Here is a 21,051-nt window from a genome sequence, read left to right as displayed (position 1 = left end):
GTTCAAATGTAAGCTGAAGCTTCTGACCCAGTGGAGTGAGAGAATTTCTTCTTGAGGAAAAAGAATGCCCCACACAAAGATGGCGCCCAGATCAACAAGCATTATCAGAACTTGACTGAAAATACTGGAAATACTCAGCAAGGGCAAGAGGGTATCTATGTGGAGAGACAGTTAATGTTCCAGGTCAATGACCTTTCCTCTGTTGTTTTCTGGGGGGAAAAACGCTAAGCTTCCTCTGTCAGAGGCGACGAGTGTAAATTTTGAACGAACTTTATTGATACGGACATTGGCCATGCTGGGGCTCATGGGAAGGGGGAGAGGAATCTTCTGGTGACATTTAAAGAGCGGACCCACTAAGTTGGGGGTCCTCAAAGGTAGGTAACACTGATTCAGTCGAAGTATTTACAGGTCGGCACTCATTGCCCTTCATAAATTAAACTTGAACGGGCAGCCGGCCCAACCCCTTGTGGTAAAATTAACGGGGGCGGGGGGTGTTGACATGGTAGCAGCCCGCCCTGTATCAGTGGGTCCTGAAATCAGACTTGATGAGGATCCCTCCTGTCACTGTTCTGTACACTTAGAGAGGCCTGAAGTTTATGCATAACCGTTAGGAATAGGAGCTCGCAACCCGTTTGATCAACCTTATTTATTTTTCAGATCTGAGAGCACCACAACAGACCCGTTAAAACAAAATGATTACAAATCTGCAGATGTGTGTCGGGGTGATGGAGTAGTGAGACACCAGTGGAGTGTGAAAACCCAGGTGTTTAGCCTAATTAGGAATGTTGGGGAAAAATCATAAGTTTTCACATTTCATGGTCTTTCTCTGTAACTACCTCCAGCCTTATAACAGTCCAAGCACTCTGCGTTCCTCTTATTCTGGCCACTTGTGTCTCTATTACACCCTTCATTCAACTACTGGGGCTGTGCCTCCATCTGTTTTAGCTCCTCCTAAACCTTTCTGCCTTTCCATATCTTTTTCCTCATTTAAGATCCTCATTAAAACACATCTTCGACCAACTGTTTAATCACCCCTCCTAATATCTCCATATTTGGCTCAGCTTTTATTTTGATCCTTCTGTGAAGTAACTTTGGACACATTTTTCTATATGAAAGGCGATATATTATGTAAATTATTTTATCGTATTTTAGTTGAAGTGAAATATCTTAAAGTCAATCAATATGTGGAATAACTTTAAACTAATGATACTAAAGCAAAATACCATGAATATTAGAAATCTGAACTAAAAGACAGAAAATTCTGGAAACACTCAGCAGACCAGATGCATCTGTGTCCCAAGCTCCTGTTTTTTGGCCACTTGGTGGTGGAGAGGCAGGATGAACAAGTGAGAGGACTTTTTTCTGGGTCTGCTTTGGTGTGTGCCCAAGGTAGCCATCTACAGATCCAGGTTGGATATAACCCCTGGAGGGAATTTCTCTGGCTGCATGCTCCCTTCCATTACTTTGTCTGCACCAGAATATCCTTGAAGAAGTAGCTTGCGGTGTCCATGCTGGTTCTTTGCCAAAGCAACTTAGCTAGTCCCACTGTTCTGCCCTTTTCTCACAGCCCTATAACATTTTCCCCTTCAGATCGTTATCCCAATTCCCTTTGTGAAAGCCACTGTTGAATCTGCCTCCAACACATTCTCAAGCAGTGCATTCCAGATCCTAAACATTTGCTGCATGAAAAGATTTTTCTCCTTCATTTTTCCTTTGGTTCTTCTGCAAATCACTTTAAATTTAATTTCCTCTGGTTCTCAGCCCTTTTGCCAATGAAATCAGTTTCTCTCTATCTAATCTATCTACTCTGCCTAGATCCATCATTACTTTGAACAATCTATCAAATCTCCTCTCAGCCTTCCCTGCTCAAAGATGAACAACCACAGCTTCTCCAATCTTTACTTGCAATTGAAATTCCTCAGCTCTGGAACTATTGTTGTAAATAGTTTCCACACTCTGTCTAAAGCCTTCACATCCTTCCTAAAGTACAGTGTTATAATTGGATGCAAACTCCAGTTGAGGTCAAACCAGTGTTTTATCATGTCATGTCTTTAAAAAGGGGCAGTGAATCATGCAAATAATATCTAAAGGGAGCACTTTCTTAAAGTTTTTGAGAGTTGATGATCCTGGGGCAAGCCGAGGTCTCCTTACAGGATATAAAAAGATATCTGTGGAGAGAAATACAGAATTAGTATTTCAAGTTGATGACCTATCATCAGAACTAGTCTACTGAGTTTTTTTTTTGCATTTGTCATTTTTATTTTAAATGTTTTGATACCTTGGATATCACTGAATTGAGCTAGTAATGAATTAATTGATTGCTCGCCTTAATAGTGTTTTTCTCTTGACTGTTTTCTTCCCCTGGCAGTTAGACTATTATGTAAATTAAGACTATAAATTTGAATTTATCACTGTAATTAGTCTTTAACAGCGAGAGATTCCCCAGTGAAATTTGAAAGATAAGGAGTGTACATGAGCTTTAGTTGGCCATTTTTAAGTACCAATACCCATGACAATGACAACATCCTGGAGGAGGGTAACCAAGAGCAAAAAAGGGGAAATGAAATGCAGAAAAAAAGAGGGTAAGACCACTTAAGGTTGAAGAGGACAATTTACCTGTTACTCATGAAGGTATAGAAGAGACACAATGTATATTTTACATCAGTTTTTACAAATGATAGTGAAAGTGAGAATGAAGATTTACTAAGAAAGAATATGGGAAAAATGTTCAAGTTACTGTAGAAAAGTAATTGGTTCTGAACAAATTAGCAGATCTAAAGGTGAGTTAGTTACTGTACCGTGATGGCAAGCAACTAGTTGATGAGGTGATAGCAGATGATGTGAAAAATTTTCATTTCTCCCTTAGATAAGCAAATTGTGTGGAGACTGGGAGCATAACTAATATAACACCTCTATTCAAAAGGGAGAAAATAATAAACTTGGCAACTATAGATTAACTTGCCTAATGTTGATTGTAGACAAACTCTTAATTCATCAGCTGAATTAAAGAAATCTTAGAATTTAGTGATCGATGAGATAATCAAGGACAACAAGCATGGAAATATTAAAGGCACTTTGTGCTTGATGATGTTACTAGCTGTGGAAAAAGTGACTAATTGGATAGATAAAGAATGACAAGCTTGGTGCAAAAAAACAGCTATATGATATGAGAGGAAATGGAGCTGTATGGATAGAAATGTTTTTTAATTCATTCTCAGCTTTTGTGCATCATTAGCGAGGCCAGCATTTACTGCCCATCTCTAGTTACCCTTAAAAGAATGGTGGTGAGCTGTTTTCTTGAACCTACTGTTCTTCAAATAGTGCCATCAACGTTCACCTGAATCACTGGAATAAATAGGCAGAACCTTAGCTCATACTCAAAACGCCAGGTAAATTACTTAGAACCGATAAGTGGATTTAAAAACACAAGAGAAATGGCTCAGGAGAATTGGCAATCTTTCTGATAATACACTTCAGCAATCTTTCATTACTGGACATCAACCTAGAATGTGTGCTCTCAGGACCTGGAGTGGTTGATTTCACAATCTCCTGACTCAGAAGTGAGAATTCTACCAAATGAGCTAATGGCTGCTAATTTGGCAAATATAGTATTGTCTGTACGGCATTCCTCGAACTGTTTTAATAAACTGATCAAATCATGTGGGCTTGGCTGACCTCCTGTAATTCAATGTTGTACCAACAGATGGAGTAACAGATTGTACCAACTGAATTGAGCAGCAATGGCTGCAGTAGGGAACCCAACCACTGAAGCTGAACCTTCCGGAGGTGGAAATGAGAATCATTCCTCCTTTACTGAAATTCCATATATCAAGGTGGAGCCACATGCAGATATTCATGCAGAAGGTGGTCCTTCCCACAATGTTGCCATGGGAATGAAATTTGTCCTTCCCAATAGATTTGATATGAATGTCTGCTCTCGATTTGTGAAATCTCTGAATGAAGAAGAGAGTAAAAACATTCAAGATCAGGTGAACTCTGACCTAGAAGTCGCCTCTGTGTTATTTAAAGGTAAGTAATATACAAACATTTCAGTCGGACTCAAGAACAGCAGCACCAACTAGGAAGAAAGGCCTGTGCTCACTGACCTACGTTGTCTCCCAGTTAAGTAATGCTTCAATTTTAAAATTCCATTCCTTGTTTTCAAATCCATTTATGACCTGGCCCCTCTCTATCTCTCTAATCTCCTCAAACCCTACAACCCTCTGAGATATCTGTGTTCCTCCAATTCTGACCTCTTGAGCACCCCCAATTTTAATCATTCCACATTGGTGGCTATGTTTTCTGTTGCCCAGATCCTATGCTCTGAACCTCCCTAAACCTCTCCACTGCTCTACCTCGCTTAATGAGGTAAGATTAGAAAAACTAAATTTCTACAGTTTGGAGAGAAGATATTTATGGTGAGGGTCTCATCAAAACTATTGCATATTCTAGATGGACTAAACCAGAATGTTCGTGGTAGTACATGTTAGTTTATGTTAGTGAAATATAATTTTAAAATTGATGCTAGGAAGAATTTTACACGACTGGTGAATATTTGGAATAATACATCAGGCAACGTGTTAGACATGAAATTATTTGAGGCTTTGAACATAATGGATGAATAGGAACATAATGACATGAGTGGCTTATTTGGCCTAAGGAAGCTATTCTTCCATTTTATTAGCCATGACAGGTCATTGTCATTTCTCTGGCTCCCTTAATACAATTGGTTTCAAAGTGAGTATCTACCTTCCTGTTAAACACCTCAGTTGATTCTGTATCAGTGGCCTTTTTGTAACTACATTCAACATTCTAAAAATTCTTTATGTGAATGCAACTATTTTCAGAACTTATTTTTAACTGCCTTATTCTGATTTCCCCCATAAGAAGGAATAGTTGTCATATCTGTCAATTCCATTCATTATTTTGAACACCTCAGTCGAACCACCTTCATCAGGTTGTGTGATGGCTGTGGCTCAGTTTTCCTCAGTGGCCCTTTTGCCTCTTGAGTCATATGGTTGTGGATTCGATTCCCACTTCAGGACCTGAGCACAAATATCAAAGCTGACACTCTAGTGCAGTACTGAGGAAGTGCTGCAATGTCGAAGGGTCTGTCTGTTGGGTGAGGTATTATACTGAGGCCCCGTCTGACTGCTCAGGTGGATGGAAAAGATCCCATTGGCACTATTTAGAAGAAATGTAGGGGAGTTATCCCTGGTATCCTAGCCAATGTTTACCCTCAACCAACATTGCAAAACAAATTACCTGGTCATTATCACATTGCGGTTTGTGAGAGCTTGCTATGTGCAATTAGCATTATCTACATTACAATAGTGACTACCCTTCAGAAGTACTTCATTGGCTGTAAAGTGCTTTGGGACATCCTGTGATGAAAAGCATAAAATAAACATAAGTTTCTTTTTCTCTCTCTCTTTTTCTCTCTTTCTTGTTTTCCTCATCTATAGGGAATACAACTTTAGTTCAATGGATTGCCTCATCATAGTCAAGTCCCTTTAGCCTAGGTATCATCTTGGCTGATGAACAAAAATTAATGTATATTTAGGGCGGGATTTTCCAGTCCTGCCTGCCACGGGAATTGTCGCGGGTGGGACAGAAAATATGATGGACCAGCAAAAGTCCATTGACTTCGGACAGGAATTTCCCACAGGACCGTAAAATCCCGCCCTTAGTGTCTTTCATGACCTTGGATCACCTCAGTGTGAACTGAATACCTTTTGAAGACTGGACACTGTTACACAAACAAATGCTGCAATCAATTGGCACAGGTTATCTTATTGGATTGCAGTGACTAAAATTCAATATGATCTGCATAACATCTTAACAGTATTGTGTACAACCACAGGAGTGGCTCCTTGTATTCTGTGGCTTTTGATAAGACCAGCACTCCATCCATCTTTTAATTATCCTTTGCATCGGCAAGTCAATCTCTAATGCTGTTGTTCACTCTCCACCTTTAGTGCCCTTCATTTCTATTGTAGTCCCAGGCTAATGACTTGTTAAATTGCATCTTGCTATCAATCTGTCCTTACTATAGCCTTTTTCAATTTTCTACTTGTCATTATTCAGTATATATTTGTAGCATCACTCTTCCTATTCCCAAACTCTGAATACTGGCAGTAAGCTAGGAGAGATGTGGTACTAAAATGCACTTCAGTGGACTGGATGACATTTTGGAAAAGATTTTAACTCATTCAAAATAGTTTCACTTACACAGAGTTAAAATTATCTTCCTTAAATTTTCTTACATTGTGTGGGCAGGGCAAAGGGGATATGTTGTTAACATTATTCTGTGGCCTGATCACTAACTTAAAGGAAGAGGCACAGAGATGAGCAACAATTTAAAGCAAAAGAACTAACATTATGATTATTTAGGAAGACCACTTTACAATTGCAATTTGCTTGGAATCATGAAGGTTAGTGTGTGAACAGGAGCATCAGTTTTCTTGTAAATAATTCCAGTTTTCAGCTGTTGATTTACTTATGTTATTTGCAGCTGAGTGCAACATACACACCTCTGCTTCTCCTGGAATTCAAGTAAGACACGTCTACACGCCATCAGTTACCAAGCATTTCTCACCCATTAAACAGTCGACAACCCTTACCAACAAACATCGTGGAAATGAAATCTCTGCTGCACCTTTACTCTTGCACTGTAAGTTTTGTGCAAACATAATTGATTTGCATGCAAATGACCTTGGATTTAATAAGTAATCCTAAAATAATCTTTAATAATACAGACCAGACAGCTTATTACATGAGTGAATATGGACTAGATAACTCACCAGTGCCAAAGTCCACATTGATTATTGTTTTACAAGGGAATGGACCAAATTCTTTTGTGGGGCGTTTTTACCTTCCCTGTATTTTTAAATGAATATATCAGATTTCCTTTCTCATATTTGTCTTTTTCATCAGCTGAGGAAGTGGTCAAACTGTTCCTAGGCTCCAAAAAGTGCTATCTGTACTATTTGCCAGGATGTGCATGCAGTGGATGAAGTGACAGGCTCCACAGTGGAATAGGAAAAATTGGGTGAAAAAAACAAAATGGAGGGGGGAAGTCATTTTGGTTTGTGGTAGATCTTAAGGAAAATACTGCTCTAATGAAGCTTGCTCCAGATGTTAAGTATATGGAATACATCATATCAGCTGAATAGTTTGTAGATTTCTATTGTGCACTAATTTTTAATGTATTTTTATAGCTTTGTCTGTACATCAACTGGCAGCACAAGGGGAATTAATTTATTTGGCAAGCCGTATAGAGCAAGGTAAGCTCTTAACAGTTTGTGTTGTTATGTTAAATGACTTGCACCAGTGAGATACAGAAATTGTAAAATGACCTTGATGCCAATTGAGTTTGTGACATAACTATAGATTGGAGTGAATGCCTTTATTTTATTAAATTTCTAGACAATCTGCTAAACATGCAAGATGAGCAAGGCTTTACTCCACTGATGTGGGCAGCAGCTCATGGACAGATTGCAGTTGTGGAGTTTCTGCTACAGAATGTAAGGAATTTAGCTCTGTTCTTTATGTAATAGCTTTAATAAATATGAATATATTATAAAATTATTAGAACAGAGGAAATGTGACAAGCAAGGTGGATTTATGTTGCTTTGTATGTGATGAGTGGAATAGACAAGGAAGGTGTATTTTATTGTGGGCTGTGAGTTGCTTAATTTTCTGATAGTGGAGCTGATGATGTTCATGATCTGGATTCTAAAACATAAGAATTGTGGTTTGAAAGTCCCAGCTTATGGGCTCTAACCAATATTCCACTGCACTAATGGATTATCATTTCAGACTCCTCGTTGAAGTCCCGTTAATGTAGTGTATTGCACCAGTGTAAGATTGTGATTTGTTGTGAATCTGCCCTACAATATTTAGAATTTGGTGTTTATTTTTGTTTCTTTTTCATTTTCTGTTCTTTCCTGAAGATGCTGTCTCAAGTATGATTTAATGGCGGTTAGCTTTCTATGTGTGAGCTTAAACAATGTATGTCAGAGGATGATTCAACCCACCCCTTTTAGGACAAGTGAGAGACTTTTTTTCCCCTTTAAACCTCTCCCAAGCAGCTGAGAAAGATTTGGACCTGAATCTATCTCAAGAATTGTGTCAAAATTGCATCTCCACTAAGATGAATGAACTCAGCTGGGAATTTAATGATCTTTATGAAATTGTACTATCTTGGGCAACATATTTATCTACAAAGCATCGAGGAGCAACTGGATTTATGTTAGTAATGGTGCTTTTTTTCCTCTCTTGACCCAACTGAGTACAGGCATTTGCTAAATATTCAATTAGGCAGTAAAAAGAAGAGTAGACTGCCAAGTTCAACAAAATTCAGGGATGTGGAATAGGATCACATGTAAAGGATGTCCTTGTTTTTAATCCTTCTTTGAGATGTGGGTGTCTTGGCAGGCTGGCATTTATTACCCATCTATAGTTATCCTTGAGATGGGGTGGGCCTTCATAAACCACTGTAGTCCATGTGGTAAAGAAAGTCCCAAGTGCTGTTAGGTAGAGTTCAGGGTTCAGTTCCAGCGATGATGAAGAACGGTGTAAGACGTCCAAGTTAGGATGGCATATAACTTGAGGTGATGGTGCTCCCAAACTCCTGATGCCCTTGCCCATCTAGATGGTAGAGATTGTGGTTTTGCGAGGCGCTGCTGAAGAAGCCTTGGTGATTTAGAGCAGTATGTTCTGTAGATACTACACACTGTAGCCGCAGTACTTTTGTGGAGGGACTTTTTTTTAAACCAGTGGATGGGATACTCATCAACCATCTTATGTTGGAGGACAAGTCAATTGATGGAATACATTGAAGAAATACTGCAGAACTGTCCTGGGGCTGATATGATTGGCCTCCAACAACCACAACCATTTTCCTTTATGACTTTATGCCAGGTATGACTCCAGTCACTGGGGAGATTCCCCTCATCCTTGCCTAATCCCTATTGACTGGTTTTACTAGGGCTGCTGGATGCCACACTAGATTCAATGACCTCTTAATATCACTCCTTCCATCACTTTGCTGACGAATGAAAGTAGGATGATGGAGCAGCAAATAGCTGGTTGAATTTGTTCGTGATTTTGTTAACTGGACACACTTGGACAATTTTACACTTCATCAGGCGGATGCCAATGTTGTAGATGTTGTGAAACAATTTGGTTAGGGACTTGGCTTGTTCCAGGTGGTAGCACTCTCATTTCTGAGTCAGCAGGTTCCAGGGTCAAACTCCACTCACAAATCAGTGCAATACTGAGGGTGCTGCACTGCTGGAGGTGCCATCTTTCAGATGAGAAGTTAAACTGAGGCCCCGTCTACCCTTCTAATGGCAATATTTCAAAAAAGATCGGGGGATAATGTGCAGTGACCTGCTAATTTTTGTCCTTCAATTAGCATCATAAAAACAGATTATCTAGTCATCATCATCACACCCTGGTTTTGGAGCTTGCCACGTACAAGTTGGCTGCCTGTTTCCTAAGTTACAACATTGACTACACATCTAGAGTTTTTCATTAATGATAATGTGCTTTGAGATGTTTGGTCATGAAAGGTGCTATATAAATGCAAGTCTGGCTTTCATTCCTTCTTTCTGGAGCATAAGTCTTCAGGACTACAGCCTGGAAGTTGTTAGGCCCCATAGCCTTTGCTGTGACTTGTGAACTCAGCCATTTTTTGACATCACATTGCACATCCCTTCGAATGTGCCATCTTAGTTTTCCTAATCTACTAAAATAACTGAATCTTGCAATTGTAATCTATACAAACTGTTTTTATACATTGTAAATAATTACTCCTAATTTGTTAATTTATGATTTCATCCTTATAAAATGAATATTGTGTGTTATTTTGACACAAGGCAATCTATTAGTGCAGGTTTTACTTTCACACTTTAGAAGTTAAACTGCAATTTGTGTATTTCTTTTTGAAAGGGAGGTGATCCACATCGTTTAGCAAATGGGAGGGAGAGTGCACTGTCACTGGCCAGCAGTAAAGGCTACTCGAACATTGTAAACATGCTGCTTGACTACGGATGTGATGTGAATGAATATGACTGGGTAAGTAACATTGAGAACATATCGGCCAATATTTTTCTTTTTTAAATAGAAATAATATTTTAAGCAAAATTATAAGAACAAATTCAGTGGAAGGTAAAATCTTCAGCTGGGACCAATTAATGTTGAATTTATAGTCATTTATCAAATATACCCTTCCAGCTCCTCTCTATCTGTTCATTCAAACCATATGTTCTGATGACATAATTGAGAAATTTGGAAGCAGTAACTGAGCCTGACAACCTAATGTAGCTGAAGTAGTATCAGTAGGGGTGGTCATTAACCTCATATTTCAGCAGTTTTTCATTTAGGATGTACATACTAATTAAGTTTTCCCACAGTGCCAAGTTTAATATCTCTTAAGGGTTTGTGGATACAATATATTCATTAATCAATCCCAAGTATTCAGATAACATAAATTTTGAGAAAAAGATTAAGGTAAAGTAGAATTTTCATTTTTAATTGATGAGATTATTAAATGCTACTGATATATGAGAAAATTGACTTGATGTAGTAGCTATATCTATGATTTTTCCTTACAATTATATTTTCTGAGATAATTTATTATTGTAATTTTGTCTAATGCAACCAAATCGGTTAAAATATCTTTTATACTCCAAAGTAGAATACATGTGATGATATATAATATTTAGTAATGTATGATTGATTAATTGCTGTCATCTGAGGGCTTGCACATGCAAGATTACTCAGCACCTGTCTCCCAAGCATTCAATAGCTGTTTTGAAAAAGCTGGAAAATATAGTTCCAAATAGAAAATGCCATATTAGCAGCTTTGCGTTTTTAAATAGCAATTGTAGTCATTGTCATTTTATAAATTACACTAAGCTGCTTAAATTTCAGACGGTTTATTATTGCGATTTCATTTAAAGTCATGATGCTACAATATCGTAGTGCATTTTTGAATATATATGTGAAACTGGTCGGAAGTTTGCACCTGGCAAACCAGGAGTAATAGAAATGGGCAAGAAATCTAACTAAAAGTGAATCTTAATGGTATATCATGAGCATCTAGGAAGTGTGATTGTATTTTAAATTTATTATGGGATTTGAAGAGTAAGGTATAGCAGTTGTATGAATGTTACACTCTTTATTTAATGACAAAATGGACAACAGCTAAAGAGTGGATGATGATGAAAAAGCCTGGTATACAACACTGAACTTGAGTATTTGTAACATCAAGATGTAAGCTAGCACATAAGCTGCCCTCTGCTGGGCCTTTGATCAAGTTGAACATGGACATCTGTTCTACAGCTAATAAGACAACTAATAAAATTTAGGGTGTCAGCTGCTGGAAGGCAATATCTGGAGAGCATGAATGAGAACATATGGTCACATATCCAGAGCTTGGTACCTACCATGATTTGGGTTAAAGAGTTGCACAGTTAATCCTAGAGATCAGCTTTTCCCAGCTGATGGAATCATTGTATAATGGGTAATGTTTCAACCACATTGTGGTGAGGAGGATGGTGGCAAAGAATTCAAAGAATTTAGTTGTTCTGCTACTCACCGTATGACTCATGAGGAGCTCCTAAAACCTGCTGACCACTTAGGAAGGGGCTCAGAAAATGCTGGGCAGTTGTCTAATAACCAGTTATTGTTTTTGAGGGAAGCGGAAAGAATCAGGAGAGTCCAAGGTGCTTTAAGAAAAATTATTCTCTGTACTTGCATGTCACTGGCCAGGCCAACATATCTTTCCCATTCTTAGTTGCCCTGATGGTTGGTCTTAAACTACTGCATTTTATCAAGTGAGTGGCTTGCTAGGCCATATGGAGAGGACAGTTAAGAGAAAATTCTGATGAAAGGTCATCAACAAAAATGTTAACTCTGGTTCTCTCTCTTACATGCTGAGAATTTCCAGTATTTTCTATTATTTCAGGTTTTCAGCATCCACAGTATTTTGCTTTTATAAGAGAAAACAATTTAATCTGGGACCGGAGCTATATAAAGGCCAGATCAAGTGAAAACAGCAGGTTTTCTTTCCTTCAGGACATTAGTTGAACCCGTTGAAGTTTTACAACAATCAGACGGCTCCATGGTCACTTATACCAAGTATTCACACTGACCTGTTCCATTTATGAGAAATTAGTGTGATCGATGTTTTGATTCTTAAATTTAGGCAAAATATTTGGTGGAATCTATTTTGAAATATTTACTGCTCTGTTTCTTTTTGTAGAATGGAGGAACTCCTTTACTTTATGCTGTACATGGAAATCATGTGAAATGTGTGGAGACTCTGTTGGGTGAGCTAATACAACATCTGATAATGTGACTTTTAAACTGTATTCCAAGAAATCATTTTATCTGAGGTTTTTAATATTCCAATATGAAACATAGGCTTTGGCTATTAAAATTACACAATGTTGCAATTTTTAAAAAAAACATTTGAACATAAATGTTTTCTTTTTTAATCAGTCGAGTGAACCTTCTCTGAACTGCTTTTAATGCAATTATATCCTTTAAGTAATTTGTGATTTTGTCTTTCATCATGAGATGCTGACAATGCGCTGCAGACAGCAAAGATGAAAATTGTTGATTTCTTGATAGCTGTAAGTCATTCATGCTTTGCAGGCATACAAGGTGCTAAGAGCACAGGCCTCACGAGCCAGCATCTTAGTCCTAAGGGTCGGTTTGTTGCTTTTCCATGCACATTTTGTGAGTTGGCCAAAGATAGCAGCTGCTTTCCCTATGCATGTGTTGAATTCTGTGTCAAGAATTAGACTGTCTGTCACCGTGGACCCAAGATAGCAGAATTTTACTCCATTCTTCACCCTGAAACTGTTGGAAGTGGTGCCATCAAAATGTATAATAATGTGCATGTTGGAATCAAAAGAGCAGATGAGACTAATGAACTTTGGTAGTTAGCCAGTTTTCTTCAAAATCTTGCAGCATCCTGCTCTGCTAATGGTGTCAAATGCTTTCATGAGATCTACAAAAGCAAGGCAAAGAAGTATATCCTGTTCCCTATGCTTCTCTTGTAGCTGACAAATGGGGATGATCATATCCACTACAGATCTTACAGCATGGAAACCACGCTTCTGGATATATTCGGTCTTCAAGTAGATGGAGCCTTTTCAGCATGACCCTAGCAAAGGGATTACCAATGATGCTGAGGAGTGAGATGTCCCTCTAGTTGTTGCAATCTCCATTTTCACCTTTGTTTTTGTGTATCTTGATAATATTTGGGTCATGCATGCCCTGTGGAACAGTTCCTCATAGACATAGAGTTATGGAGGTCTACAGCACAGAAAAAGGCCCTTTGGTTCATTGAGTCTGTGCCGGTCAAACATGTACGTAACTATTCTAAACCCCATTAAAACTATTCAAATCATTTTCCAGTACTAAGCCCATAGCCTTGTATGCCATGGCATCACAAGTGCACATCCAAACATCTTAAATGTTATGAAGGTTTCTACCTCTACCACCCTTCCAGGCAGTGAGTTCCAGATTCCCACCACTGGCTGAGTGAAAAAATTCTTCCTCACATCCCCTGTAAACCTCCTGCCCCTTACCTTAAATCTATGCCCCTGGTTATTGATTCCTCCACCAAGGGGAAAAGTTCCTTCCTGTCTACCCTATCTATGTCCCTCATAATTTTATACACTTCATCCATGACCCCCTCAATCTCCTCTGCTCCAAGGAAAATAACCCCACTCTATCCAATCTCTCCTCATAACTAAAACTCCCCAGCCAAGGCAACATCCTAGTAAATCTCCTCTGCACTCTCTCTAGTGCAATCACATCTGTCTGATAATGCAGATTCCAGAACTGCATGCAATACTCTAGCTGTAGCCTAACCAGCATTTTATACAGTTATATGGTTCCTGCCCTCCAACAGAGAAGGAAGAAATCATGATGATGTGGCAGTGGATGGGACTTACCATGCTTTGACAGTTTAGCTGGAATTCCATTCCTGCTGGGTGCCCTTCTGTTTGCTAAGCAATCAGTGGCCTTTTCAAGCTCATTTGATGGGGATTCTTTGCCTAACTCAACCATTACAGAAAACTACTGGAAAGTATCAAGCGCAGACTGGGAGGGGGGTTTGTGCCTGTCTCACAGGCGAACAGCTTACAGTAGTGTTCAATCCAGTGGGACATGTGCTTGTTTCTATTGGTGAGCATTTCACCATCTGCCAATTTCAGGGAGGCAACTTTGGTAATGGTAGGACCAAGCATCCTCTTGATCCCATCATACTTACCACATAGATTTCCATTGTCACAGGCAGTTTGGATTTCTTGATATAGGTTGATCCCGTGTTTATTTGTGCAGTGTCTACCTGTCTTTTGCAAAACTACCTTGGCTACTTTCAAGTCACGCAGCATTCTTGTTGTTGGATTTTCATTGTACATCAGATAGGCTTTGCTTTTTGCTTCAGTGACAGAAGTCACCTCTGCTGATTAGGTCGCAAACCAATCTTTGTTGCAGGTTCCACCTGCACCAAGTGTTTCTGCTGCTGTGTATTAGATGATTGAACGCTGTGACTTACAAACTTCATCAGTATCAACATTGGCATTTCTTGGTAAGCCTTTAGCAGGTGGCAATTGTTTGAGTGCCAATGCCAATTGCAGGTATTTAGCATCATTTCTTGTACCGGGGATGTTGAGGAGTGACAGGTCATTGTGTTTGCAGCTGTGAAATTTTTGGGGTTGCATTTTTGCTCTGCTGCTGATAAGAGAGTAGTCAGTGTCACAATCTGCGCTGTGGTAGGTGCGGTTATGGAGGAAGCTGGACAGATTGTCTCTTCTGGTGATAACCATGTCAAGTTGGTGCCAATGGTCAGACCTAGGATGACGGCGGGATACGATACATTGTGGCCGAAGTTTACCTTGAAAGAAAGCATTGGTGATGCAGAGTTCATTCTGGGCACAGAGTTCAAGAAGTTGTTATTGATCTTGCGCACCCCATGATCACCAAGGCTTGTTGATCATGAATCTTTGTCCAGTACAACACATGCATTGAAACTGCCTAGGATGGACCAACTTCTCGCCATTGGAAATGTGCTTCAAAACAAGGAGACTTGGCTATGCAAAGTTCCCTTAATTTCTGATCCACATCATACATTGCCTGCATCAAAGCAAAGTGCCTCCACAGTTAGGTTGCCATGCCTGCATAAATATCTACTAAAGCATTTAATTACTATACAAAATATAGTAGTCCATTCATGAGTGCTGCATCTTTTGATTATTATATAAAATGCTTATCATGAAAGCTTGAGTCAGTGACTTGCCAATTTTCCTTAAATTTATTAAGTTCACAGGCGAGGTTTCACTGCACCACCTTTCCTGCGTTATTCAGAGCTGGGAAGAAAAGTACAGTGAGTTGAATCAATCAGGTGTACTGATTACACTAGTAATCAGTTTTGAAGAAATATAGCTCCATGTCCTGTCAAGCATTTGAGGATCTTTGTCCATCAATGCCAGGGATTTGCTGCTTTCAAACAATGCCTAACCTCAGTCTCACTGCCCAAACACCTCACCCCATCCTCCTACCAGAATGTCATCTAATATATCTAGGGCAAAAATACTGGATATTTAGCAGAGAGCTACAGGTAGTGATTCATCATTTTCCATAGATGAGCAATCCATTAGAACACATCTGGTGTCCATATAACGCATCATGTAAATAAAAACTATTCCAGTAACCGAGTTATCAAGGTCTAAAAATGCAACATCTCACAAATGAAGATGTTGTTTAATCTGACAAGTTCTTGCTCTTTTTACAGAATATGGCGCTGACCCAACTGTTGAAACGGATTCGGGATTCAATGCTATGGATATGGCTGTAGGGTTAGGTTTTAAGAATGGTAATTACTAAGTTTGATTTTATTGTGTTTGATTTTTGTCAATGCATTTTTATTTACATGTAGTTTATTTAAATAAAGACTAAATCACTTTTTGATGCCCTTCTCTTTTTTAAAAAATAACTGTGTTCACTATCCCTTTTACAGAAAATAATTCTTGACTCAAACTTTATGGGATATTTTAATCCCTTCTCCATCCAGTAGCTTGACACCTTTGTATCCAACAGGGCAGCTACACAACATGTTTCCAGGTCAGGGTCAGTCCCTTGTGGTCAGCTGCAGGTAACATCAAGAAAGGTTTAGGGAGGTGATTTTATTTTTGCCCTCCAATTTCTCTCCCATGCCAGAGATGCCATAAACTTTATATGACATCTCCCCATATGATATGACTCAACTCAGGAACCAAGTTGAACAGGACTCAAATCTGTGCCTTGACCCCTCTAAATGTTAGTCAGTTAGCACAAAATGCTGGCCCATCTTTAGTTCAAGCATTTTTTGTTTACGTTACACATGTTTCACCTTCTGGTGGGGCTACTTCTGTATGATACGCTACAAGAAATACTGCCCTTTACTGCTGTCATTAGTACACAGACTTCAGTATGGCAGTGGAATAAATAACTAGGTGGTCTGTTGAGTCATTCGGTCAAATTTGCGTCTGTAGCCACGTATTTTTTAAACTTCTTAATGGTGCATGTCAACAGAATTAGAAAATATAACTGTACTTATGAATAAAATTTAAAATGCTAGTCCCAAATTGACTTTTAATTTGGCAGTGTAATTTAGTATTACAGAACCCAATTCCACTAGATTTCTATGCATTTCTGACATGTTCCATGATTGGTCACACTAGAAGAGGCAGCAGTGGCAGAGTGATGTTAAGTATCCTAAGTTCCTCCGTTGCCCCCAAAGAATTCTATGCTTGTATGAAGCAACCATGCAGTCCATGTGAGTGCTAAATCCCAATGGAGTTGGGACCCAACTAGGACCAGCGTCCCTAGGTGAACTTGTACTTTGTTACCCTTTTAGCTTAAGTATAGGGAAAGTTTCAGAAATAAAGCTGCAATTTCATAAGTTTTAATGATTTAAATAGAAAGTGATATAAGTCATAAAAAATGAGAACTGAGTGACAAAATAAACATTAAATTAAAACACAAATAAATAACAATGAAAATCTTTGTTCACCAAGATATTTTAAGCCATTACATTCACGGTAGACAGGTTGGCCAGGAGGATAGCCTGCCTTCTTTCTGGGTTTCAACTTTGAGAAGGCACACTTGCTGCTTGCTATCAATACATGCACATTTAACAGGATCCTGAGTGCTACCTATGTTTTGGGAACTTTCTTTGGAAACTTGAAGTTTGTTCTTCTTGAGCAGCTCTACAGTCTGTTGGAAACAGACTTTGGAGATAGCCAAGTTCTCTGCAGAGGTCGATGCTGTTAATATCAAGCCTTCTTGACCACAGCATCCTAGACAATGAACTGCATCACCCACCAGTAAGGCCAACCCTGGGCCCAGCAGTTGTTTAAAAGTCAATTTCAATGTGGCAGTCAATCGTAGAACTGGACAAGCAGCAACTGCAAGGCGAATTGTTTAAAAAAAACACTCCACTCAATGCAGCGACAAGATGTCCCTTGGACATTTTTGGCCCTCAGAAGGTGATCATCCCAAAAACACCATAATATCATGTGCTCACCTGCTTTATATTAATGAATCCATCTCCAGAATTTGGGATGGAGTCAAATGCCAAGGTAACTAGTGGGTGGCAGGTGAAATCCCACACGATCACATTTCCAATAGCCTAACAGCCTGCCAAGAATTTTGGGGATGATTTATTTAGTATCTTCAGGAAAAATAACCTGAACTAAGAAATTTATTTGAGCCATTTAGTTTATTTATAAACTGCTGGGTGTAAAATTGACCATTTCATTAACTTCTGCAGAAAAGTTGATTTGCCACTTTGCTACTTGCAGTAACTATCTTGATAGTAACATCATCAAGAGGAACTTCACATGCCTAATTATTGCTCTAAAATGTTTTGTTGTTTTGTGTCATTCCTTTCTTGCTGGTAAACCTGGTAAAGTAGACAACTATATCGCAGTTCAAAGTCTTGTGTCCCTGCTTCTTCATTCATTCATTCTTGTTCATGAAAGCAGTGTTGCACTTTTGGTTACCTTGAAATTGGAATTAATGCATTTTCTAATTCAAGAATTTTCCTCTCAGTTCAACAGGTTATTGAGGCTCATTTGCTGAAGTTGCTATTGAAGATTAGGGAATGATTGTCTGACACCTCTGGCAATCACAGAAGAATAAATTAACTGAACCATTGCATACTTCCTTGAGGGAGTGCTCCAAAACATTTGTTTTTGACAATATATCAATCAACATACTGATTGTTGTGATTTATGCATGGTGGAAGAAAGAAAAGATTATTCCTGATCCAGGTTTGCTTGTGATGTAGACTCGCTGCTGGTGAACATGGTTAAAGGCTTGCTTTATAATACATTTATTTAATATACTAACATCATTGGATTCGAAAGTGGGACACTATGTTACCCAAATGCCATAAAGGAGCCCATTTATTGAGGTACAGAAGGATTAGCTAGACACCAAGATTACTTGATTGGAAAAGGGGATTATACTTTCTATAGAAGAAGGAATTCCCTTCATCCTGTATGCTTTATTGTGTAGGAATCTTATTGAATGATCATCAAATTAAGTAAGCCCACTATGGATGTTTGGAGTTTAGAAGACCTCTAAACTCATCTTCAGGCAAGAACAGCATTTGGAATGACTATCCCTGTGTCTCCTTTCAGGTTGGGGGTGAAGTGTAGTGGGAATCTGTAAATGGGATTCCTTTAGGTTTGAGATGGCTCCAAACAGATAAGCCTGAGAATGGAAATTTGGAACTAATTCGTCCATTAGTGTCAGACTGGTAACCTGATACCTGAACCAAGCAAGCCTACAATATTAACCAGTCCATTTTGCTTACTGGCATAGACCTATAACAGTGGGAGAGGGTGGAAGCTGGCATTTTTCAACATTGCTCCAGAGAATCCTGTGAGCCAGTACCCTAACGTATTGGATGGTCCTGGCTGGTCAAGCAGTGAGAGGTTTACCAATTTATCATGCTGGTAAGCTCCGTAGCCATAACTGGAAGAATTCTAGTTCCCAATGACAGGCCTATTCCTCCAAATTCCATTAGGAAGTCGGATAGGCTGGTCAATCAATAACACTCGCCAGGGGTACTATGCATTTGGATGTCTCAAAGCCTTCACTCTACCAGTCAACGTCAAAGGTATCTGGAAAGGGTGTATCCCTATGAAGATGGTTCCCATTCTGGCTGAACAGAAATTCTACTTGGCTTAGAAATTTTTGAACATGGAGGTTCTGATCTTTTCAGCCACCTGACTGATCCCAGAAAAAGAAGGATTTTGAATTTTGTTTCAATTTTCAAAATTGTTATCATAACTTCTCGGTATTGCTCTCCTAAGGAGCGTGCAGTCATCTAAAATTGGAAAAGGGTCAGTTCCTGGTCACATTGTTGTGAGTTTTTTTTAAGAATCGAGTGTTCTTCCCAAAGTAGGCCATGTCCATTTGACCTGAGAGCAATCCTGCTAGCTTATCTGGTTTACTGAGCAATTTGATTACTTAGCATTCACTCTGGAGTTAAGAAGGATTTAGCAGCTATGTTGTTTATATTGGGGGAATTCTGGGATGGAATGTGTATGGAAGTTGCACTCATCTGTATTTCAAACTGTGTGACTCTCTTAGATTACAGTGGTATCATTTCACACCAGGTCCAGTAAAAATTTCACATCAGACTATTCTGTTGCCTTTTGTGTATTATTATTGAAGAGTTGTAGATTTGTTCCATTCTGTAATTGACTCAAACTGATAATGACATAAAGAGAGTATGTTTGAAAGTTGGCATTTTGTGCACATCTTATTTCATAGCATTATGTACTTAGAGGTCGCTTACTGGTATTGTAATCTGTATTAAACTCCTAAAGATTTTTTAAATTGAAATTAAGAACATTTTTAGTTCTGAGCTTTCTGAATGAAGATTCAATATAATGAGGAATACTCATATAATCAAAGATCGCTGATCATTCTGTTTAAGATAGAACATATATACTGCACTGCCTTCCAATCTAGCCTCACCGCACAACTTCCTGATTGGCACATGCTTGCTGATGTTGTCGGTGGCTCCTTCTGTTATCAACTACTATCATACCATTCTCACATGGCCTATTTTTGATTCCTCCATCTCTCCCAACTACCATTCTATTTCCAATTTCCCTTCCCACCTCAGGTTTCCAAACTTAAAAATGAAAGACTTACATTATATAGTGTCACGACCACTGGACATCTCAAATTGTTTTGCAGCCAATTAAATACTTTTGAGATATAGTCACAGTGATAATGTAGGAAACCCAGCAGCCAATTTGCATACAGCAAGCTCTCAAAAACAGCATGGTGATAATGACCAGATAATCTATTCTTATGATATTGATTGAGGGGTAAATTTAGCCAGGACATGGAGATAACTCCCCAGCTCTTTTTTGAAATAATGCAGTGGAATATTTTACATCCACCTTAGCAGGCAGAAGGGGCTTCAGTTTAATGTCTCACCTGAAAAATGGCGCCTCTGACCGTGCAGTACTTCGAGTATCTGCCTAGATTGCTATGCTTAAGTCCTGGAGTGGGGCTTGAACTCAACTTTCTGACTCAGAGTTGGGAGCGAGACCAACTGAGCCACAGCTTGACACACAGCATGTAAATGTCATTCAGCTATATTCCAATCTCTTATCAATTGCTGTTCAAATCTCTTCAGTCCGCCCATCACACTGAGACTGCTGAAGTCAGATTCATTAATGCTACAGATGCAGGACAATAATGGAGTTATGCTGGTGACTCCTGTCAAACTTATGTAAGGAAGCTGATGCAGAAAAGAAAGTAAATTAAGGATGAAACCTTGAGTCACACCCAAGGTAATGGAAGGTGTGCTATTTGAGGGAGATGTGCAGGGTGTACTGAGGAGTGAAACTAAATTAGGGCAGCCCGACAAAGTGGACCGCATTTTGTTACTCCCATGATGCATTATGCCTTTTTCTCTGAGATGTTTGACACTATCATCATTCATTCTCTTTA

General features: G+C 39.0%; 1 protein-coding gene across 1 annotated transcript; it reads left to right on the top strand.

Annotated features, from left to right (window-relative positions):
• Window positions 1–59: 59 nt before the first annotated feature.
• On the top strand, window positions 60–19,823 carry ankra2 (ankyrin repeat, family A (RFXANK-like), 2). Its single transcript, XM_041185945.1, has 9 exons — window positions 60–374; window positions 3,704–4,029; window positions 6,515–6,673; window positions 7,221–7,286; window positions 7,429–7,526; window positions 9,958–10,083; window positions 12,275–12,341; window positions 15,821–15,901; window positions 18,121–19,823. Exons 2-9 carry the CDS (start codon window positions 3,741–3,743, stop codon window positions 18,174–18,176), a joined length of 942 nt encoding a protein of 313 aa, XP_041041879.1. The 5' UTR covers window positions 60–374; window positions 3,704–3,740; the 3' UTR covers window positions 18,177–19,823.
• The last annotated feature ends 1,228 nt before the right edge of the window (window positions 19,824–21,051 follow it).

The sequence above is a fragment of the Carcharodon carcharias genome, chromosome 4 (genome assembly GCF_017639515.1).
Source record: "Carcharodon carcharias isolate sCarCar2 chromosome 4, sCarCar2.pri, whole genome shotgun sequence".
In the NCBI taxonomy this organism is placed as follows: Eukaryota; Metazoa; Chordata; class Chondrichthyes; order Lamniformes; family Lamnidae; genus Carcharodon; species Carcharodon carcharias.
This window is presented reverse-complemented; position numbering and strand designations above follow the sequence as displayed.